Below are 7,854 nucleotides of genomic sequence, written 5' to 3' on the forward strand. Positions count from 1 at the left end.
TTTTTGAATAAAGTTGGATCTCAACACCACTGATTTGTTATAGCTTCCAAGAGTCTAGGAGAAACTGCTGCACTGGGTTAAATTTGAAATTGCTACAGTGGTAGAAAAGGCCCTTTAAGGGGAAACGTCAGCTTAAGGATAAACCTCTGACCTGCCTGGAGATGTGAAATTATGGTGACTACAATATCACAAAGCTCTCTGTCTTCCTGCCTTTTAAAAAATAGACTTGAAGAGTACTTTCAGTGTCACAGGACTTTGCCCTTGCTGTCATTCCACTTCTTCCTGTCCCTATGGTCAACATCCCACACTGGGAAGTACAGATAACCAGCCCAGAAACAAATACTGACTCTCATATGAAGCTGAGTCAGTCAGGCCCACAGTGTGCCTTATGTGGGTCAGGATAAATGGCTGGTACTCATGTCACACAGTGACACCTTTACTTTATCACACAGTGTAGTCTTCCTGCCTAAATGTCCCTGTGATGCTGGTGAAATAGCTCCCCAATCCAGGCCAGAAGTCTCCCCAGGGTTCTCTGTTTCCCAGAACTGTTGCAGGCCTGTGATAAGAAAGGATAAGAGATACAAAGCTGTTAAAAACAATGAATTCATGAAATTCTTAGACAAATGGATGGATCTGGAGGATATCATCTTGAGTAAGGTAACCCAATCAGGAAAGACCACACATGATATGCACTCACTGGTAAGTGGACATTAGCCCAGAAGCTCAGAATCCTTTTTAGAAGGGTGAACAAAATACCCATGGAAGGAGTTACAGAGACCAAGTTTGGAGCAGATCCTGAAGGAAGAGACTGCCAGAGACTGCCCCACTTGGGGATCCATTCCATAAACAACTCCAAACCCAGACACTAGGCAGATGCCAACAAGAGCCTGCTATAGCTGTCTCCAGAGGGCCTTTGTCAGTGCCTGGCAGATACAGAAGTAGATGCTCACAGTCATTCATTGGACAGAGCACAAGGTCCCCAATGAAGGAGCTAGAGAAAGTACCCAGGGAGCTAAAGAATCTGCAACCCTATAGGTGCAACATCATTATGAACTAACCAGTACCCCAGAGCTCTTGACTCTAGCTGCATATGTATCAAAAGATGGCCTAGTCGGCCATCACTGGAAAGAGAGTCCCATTGGACTTGCAAACTTTATATGCCCTAGTACAGGAGAATGCCAGGGCCAAAAAGTGGGAGTGGGTGGGTAGGGGAGTGGGGGGGAGGGTATGGGGGACTTTTGGAATAGCATTGGAAATGTAAATGAGGAAAATACCTAATAAAAAATATTAAAAAAAAAAAAAAGAGAAAAGAAAATCCCTGTGACCTCAGTAAGGTCAGCTTGAGTTATGTTTCTAAAAGAGTGTGCTGAAAGAGAAACGAAACACAAAGTAAACCAGAAGCAAACAGGAAAGTCAATCTCCAGATGGCGCCAGTGAGGCTCCTGACCTTGAAATGCCTTTCCCACATTTCTCAATGCCTTGCCCTGAGCCAACCAAGTGTGTGTGAGTGTACAGAAAGGAGGAGCTACAGGATTACCTAAATACTGAAACCTCCCCATGTATTTGTGCCTCTCAGCTTTCAAGTTTCAATCCTGTAGTGGAAACTCAGCTTCTCAGCTCTGAGATGAATGTCACAAAGGCTTCCCTACCTATGCTTAGTCCCACAGGCAGCCCGCAGGAGGTAGAAGTGGGTAAGTATTCAATAGTATTTGAACCAATGGGAGGGGCAGAGAGGAGTTTCAAACAGGGCAGGAAGGCAAAAGAGTTGAACCTTGAACAAAAGAATAAAAACAGAAGGGTGCCTGTGAGCCTGTCACTGTGGGTCTGCAGAGCAGGAGAATGCAGACGGGATTAGCTATGAGGTTGTTACAATAGTTATTCTATTGGAGCATACAATACTCGAATAGTTCTCAGGCAAGAGAAATGAGCAGTGAGTCACCTTCTAACTGCCAGAGCTGTAGCCACAGCGTTCTTTATTTGTACTTAGCTTGCTAGTCCACTCTTCCCAGGGATCTGGTAAGTTACAGTCTGGTGGATCACTTCAAATTGCTGAAGTAAACGTTTGCTTTACAAGTCCCTGAGTGAAGGAAACTCAGACAACAGCTTTGCAATGTGCATAGTTGCAGAAGTTGCCTGGGAAGCTTGGGGCTCGTATTTTGCAGATCCATTGTAATTAAAATAGAATTGTAAGGAGGTGGCTTGGGGTGGGTTGGGGGGAGGGGGGCTGAACCTACCCAGGACCAAATCCTTTCTGTTTTGAGCTCTTGATAAGTTACAGAAAAAGAATATAATGGGGTTTCCTACTTCATTCTTCAGAAAGGAAGCAAAATTGTGTTTCTTGTGTTTCAAACTATCTATGCTTCATTATATTGTGTTCCTTTATCTTCCTTTTCCCCCTCATTCCTGTTTATTCACATTAATTTTTTTTTAATTTGTGGAAAGAATACTGAAGTTTGAGAAAATAAGATTGACATTTATCAAAATACAAAATTCCCAACAAATGCTAATGCTTATCACTTAAACCAAGTATTCTGTAATAATAATAATAATAATAATAATAATAATAATAATAAATTATTACTGAGGATGATGATGACTGACTGATTGATTGATTGATTCTTTGGCAAAGTCTCATACTTTACCCCAAGCTGGCCTGGAACTCCTGCTCCCTCTGCCTCAGCAGGGTTGACTTTTTAAAATCAAATACTCAAATATTTAGCCATTGGAAACATTTCCTGAGAATGTGGAGCTCCTGTCTCAAGTGCAGCTGTTGTATAGCTAGCTGCAGGCATTTTGAAGCCTGTCTTGTGAATGTGGAGCTCCTGTCTCAAGTGCAGCTGTTGCATAGCTAGCTGCAGGCATTTCACAACTTCACTCCTTTGAAGCTGTAGCTTATTTTATCATTGAAACAGTTTTTAATTAAGCTAAAAACCAGGCCAGCAATATTTCATTTCTTTGGGTTTTTGAGAGATCATTTCCAACATTGCTTTTAAATAAAGACAGGAAAGTTATGTTCAAATTGTGCTATGGAACACATTCGAATTTAGAAGGAGATCTGTGTGTATACAGCAAAATTCCTGTTTACATATCAGAAGGAAACAGACAGTATCAGAATTATACTGGTGTAAACACAAAGGATTATCTGTAAATCTTACTCTTAATATCATATAAGAAATGCTGGTGTAAAACTCTAAGTAAATAAAATTACCATTCTGATTTTTTGAAATGCCCAATAACCATAAATGTGTTCCTTCAATTCCTAACTTGCTAAGAGTTCTTGTTATTCTAGACTAATATTATTTTTTTCACATGATTTTGGTAAGCTTGTTAAAATGTTCCCATATTTTTATCCATTAGTTATGTCAATGTGTTCTATTACATTTATGTGCCTTTATTAATTTATTTACTGACTAGGTTCTCTGAGACTGATCTTTACATAGTCCGGGTTGAGTTCAAACTTCCAATGTAGCCAAGGCTAGCCTTGTACTCCTGACTCCAGCTTCTGCCTCCCTGGCACTGGAAATATAAAAGTGTACCAACTTGTTTGTCTCATTGACTGGAGCAGGAGTTACACAGGTGGTTATGAGCTGCCCCTTTAGGAGCTGGTATTTAGGAGCTAACTCCTGTCCTCTAGAAGAGCAACAATTGATCTCAACTCCTCAGCCATCTCTGCAGTCTCCTGCTGATCCCAGTCTGTCCCCATCCTTGGCACTCAGTGTTGTTCTCAGTCCTAGCCAGTCTATTCTTATGGAACAAAATCTATGGATAGCTTGGTTGTTGTTTGCTTTCAACCTGACCTTTACTCTTTCTGTTTCTTGCTTCTTCACTGGCCCTTAGTTCAATGACTAGAAGACTCCATGTTTCCCTTTCCTCTGATCTTCTGTGAGCCATAGACACCATTTATAGACCAGGACCTTCTCTAAAGGGGTTTGCAATGGGTGAATACAAGCCAAATCTACAGATAATTCTTTTTCTTTAAATATTTTTTGAGATTGGTATTCTCATATTTATATTTTCAGGTAAAATTCTCCAAGGAAAAAGTCTCGTAACCATCTCCCCTGAGTCTCCTGCTAAGCTTTATGCCTGCTATGGAATGTTCATGGTCCTCATTGTAGCTATAGTTGCTCTTTCTGTTGGTTTGTCAGGTAAGTGACTTATTCTCCAAATTATGTGACACTTTGTCCACATTCACATGGTCAGTTATACTTACTGACCACTGTGACCCAGATATTGTGGGAAGGGCTCTGGAGAAATCACACTGGAAATTCCTGTTCTCTGGGAACTTAGGTTCCAGCTGGAAGGTGCAGTGAAGGAACACACAGTCTGTGGTTTACACAGGAGTCTTGGCTTGGCATCTGTGAGAAGATGACATTCAGTAAGCTCTCAACTGAGATGTCAGGGACATAAATCTCCTTGGGGAACTGTTCAAGGCAGAGAATAATGAGAGGAAATTTCAAAGTAGGAACCTCAAAGGTGAGGACAGGGAAGAGTAATATGGCCAGGAAGATACAGTGCCTCCCACCATGACCTAGTTTAGTTACCAGGCTAAACTGAATTTTCAAAGTATTAAATGGAAAGTTTCTGAAGTAAGAAATTTATAGGATTTTATTACCACAATATCAGAATAGTGCAATACAATCTTGCACTGTCCTCTTAAGTATTTGAAGTCATCCTTTAGTGCAACGTGTCTGCACCGTATAGACTACCTACCCAAAAGTTCTCACAGCAATCTCAGTTATCAGGCTGGGTGTCAGTAGGTGTCCCTACAGAGTGCTTGCTGCTGTAGCAATCCCTAATGTAGTAAAGGGTCATCCAAAGCTCAGAAAGTGATGCTGTTATAGAAGTGCACTTCCTGGGAGCCCTATTGACAGTGAGTACCTGAGAGAGAATTGGACACAGGGCCAAGGTGGGAGGCCTTTAGTTAAAGGCCCATCATGCTCAGGAGAGGATTCCTACAGATCAGTTAGGAGAGCTACCATCAGATTCAAACCTCACAGCTGAGCTCAGGAGGGTGTGCCAAAAAGAAAGAAGACCTGCTTGTCATGATTCATTGTATTCTCTACATTTTAGCAAAAAAGACAGAAGAGATCACAGTAAACAATGCCTATGCTGCTTGCCCGAAAAAGTGGATTGGAGTTGGAAATAAATGTTTTTATTTTTCTGAAAACTCAAGAAACTGGACATTTGCCCAGAACTTCTGCATGGCACAAGAGGCTCAACTAGCTCGATTTGACAACAAGGAGGAGCTGGTAAGCAATGGGCAGGGATTGGTTTGTCTGTCTGTTCTGTTGAATATTATATTGCCTTGAGATAGAGAGTTACGGATGAGGCCTGAGGAAGGATCCCATCCCAAGCACAGGGAGACATAGGGAATGTGAGTGTGCGCCATTTGCTGATGCTTGAATTCTGACTGGAGCCCTGAGACAGTCAAGAAACATTCTCTCATGAAGTGCTCATAGTCAGCTGGAAGGTCAGATATGCCATTTTACTGAGACACCTGATGGCCATGAGTGTTTTCCCATATGCTGGCATATGTTGGGTACAGAAGGAGACAACTGATAATAACTGCAGTGGGAGGTTAACCCAGAACTGTCCAGGCCACAGAGGAATGTGACCCTCAGTTACACCCTCCTGTTATCTCTAGAGAAAGGTGTGGAGTGGAGAGACTCCAGGATCATCTGAAACAAAGAGACACATGTATTCTTAGCTTTTTGTGTTTTATGACAGGATTTTCTAATGAGATACAAGGGGAATTTTGATTGCTGGATTGGCCTGCACAGAGAGTCGTCAGAGAGCCCTTGGAAGTGGACAGACAACACTGAGTATAACAACATGTAGGTTTTCACAATGTTTTTCCTTCTATTATGTTCATGTGTTCTGATATGTGTGTGTCGTGGCTATCAGAGATGAAAGTCAATGTCATGTGAAGCCAACTGTACTGGGAAGGAAGACAAAAAAGAACCCTTGGGCTGGAGGTGTGGCTCAGAGGTAGAGAGTGCTTTTACATTCAATAGCCAATCCCCAGAAAGCTCTACATACCCACAAACTTAAATCCTTTGCAGGTTTTCCTGTTTATTGGCCTTCATTTTCAAAACCTTTACATCATGTCATTATACTCAAAATATTTACCATAATGATGGTGTCTGGCAGTAGCTATTGTTTGTTCTGGCTCCAACTTAAACATTTCTGTTGTTGATAAATGTCCTGTGAGGGATATAGACAGAGCCTTAGATGGGCAGTGGGGGCTCTGAAGCCCCAGAAAGCCACTGCAGAATCTGCAAGCCTGAGATTCAGCACTCCACTGTTTGCATGGCTGCACCTGTTTGGGAAAGCAGAGACTCTAAGCATATTTGGAACCTCCTCTAATGTCTTGTCATCACTGAGCACCCAAAACAGTCCTCGGGTTTGAGCTGTTTTACTGGGATGGTAAATCACAGACTCAGTCACATCCATCATTGAAGCCCTTAGAGCAATTTACTAAGTGGGCATCCCCATATATAAAATGCCTAAAAACAGAATTGAAAATCACTCTTAGTGTGGTCACTCATGGCTGCAGTTCATTTGAACATGGCAGCAAGCAGCAGCCCAATGCCTTGTACACACATTACAGGATTCCCCATGGACAAATGACAAAAGAGTGGTGTACAAATCCTGAGGATGTGAGACAGTAGGTATGAAACTAGTGCAGGTGATTCCTCAGGGACTCTTTGATTCATATTACCAAAAAGCAGTGGAGACTGGTGAGATCTCATTTCAGGAGCAAATGCAGTTCTGGGCTCTGCAGGCTTACTGTTTTTGGTTTCTTTTCAGGACTCTCATCCGGGGAGAGGAAAGATATGCCTACCTGAACAACAACGGGATCAGCACTAACAGGATCTATTCACCACGGATGTGGATCTGTAGCAAGCTCAACAGCTATAGCCTCCACTGCCAAACTCCTTTTTTTCCTTCCTAGCATTTACCAAGAGATGCTTTTTAGCCTGTTATCTATGGGTGCTACTCTTTCCCCTATGGTCCCACAGTGCTATCAAACCAGATTGAGAATATTTCTTAACATCAGAAATGAAAACCATCATTTCATGTCATGCAGAGATTGTTCAGTGGTTAAGATCACTGACTACTCTTCCGAGGGTCCTGAGTTCACATCTGAGCAACCACATGGTGGCTCACAAACATCCCTAATGAGATCTGATGTCCTCTTCTGAGGTGTGTGAAAACAGCTACACTGTACTTTATACTCTGCAATTTAAAACATGAGGGACATTGGCAAAATGTATCTCTAATTTTCAATAGTCAAATTTCCAATTATACTGTTCTAAGTATAATTATAATTAGTTACTTATCCTGTTCTAAGAGTAATACATTTTATAAAAATATGCCACTTTAATTTCACCATTTTATTGGATTTTTTTCACATCAAATGTGAGTCAAACTCCTTAAGCATTTAATACTTAATTTTACACTAGCATGTATACTATTGGGCCTTTAAAAAAAGTATTTAAAATCTTATAGAGTTAGCTACCCCATACTGATGAGTCCCAAAAAGGACGAAATAACAGGCTAAAAAGTCTCTCTTGAACTCTTCATCCTTTCTTCTCTCTCTTGGTCTTTTTAAAGACCAGGTCGCTGAGGAGAAAGAGATGGAGAAATGGGGGAAGGGGAGGGGAGGGGGACATGGGGGGGGGAAGGGAAATTAATAAAAAAATAAAACCAAAACACTACATTTGTACGGACTTCATTTATGCTTATTGCTTGTATGTTGGTATATATTTGCCCCACCTGTTCTGAGCAGACAAGCAGAGACAGCTCAGGCAGAGATCAGACAGGACCAGAAGGGATCAGCTCCCTGCTTAC

The 7,854-nt window shown here is 41.6% G+C and overlaps 1 protein-coding gene across 2 annotated transcripts; it reads left to right on the forward strand.

The window, feature by feature from the left end:
- The first annotated feature begins 1,552 nt into the window (after nt 1–1,552).
- On the forward strand, nt 1,553–7,005 carry LOC110296163 (C-type lectin domain family 2 member D-like). Of its 2 annotated transcripts, none has more exons than XM_021164729.2 (5): nt 1,553–1,691; nt 4,020–4,145; nt 5,071–5,249; nt 5,728–5,834; nt 6,811–7,005. In XM_021164729.2, exons 1-5 carry the CDS (start codon nt 1,625–1,627, stop codon nt 6,953–6,955), a joined length of 624 nt encoding a protein of 207 aa, XP_021020388.1. In that variant the 5' UTR covers nt 1,553–1,624; the 3' UTR covers nt 6,956–7,005. The 2 variants fall into 2 exon arrangements, with proteins under 2 accessions (XP_021020388.1, XP_029334683.1); XM_029478823.1 differs by lacking the exon at nt 1,553–1,691 and adding an exon at nt 1,714–2,016.
- Nucleotides 7,006–7,854: the final 849 nt, after the last annotated feature.

Source organism: Mus caroli, chromosome 6 (genome assembly GCF_900094665.2).
Source record: "Mus caroli chromosome 6, CAROLI_EIJ_v1.1, whole genome shotgun sequence".
Taxonomy (NCBI): Eukaryota; Metazoa; Chordata; class Mammalia; order Rodentia; family Muridae; genus Mus; species Mus caroli.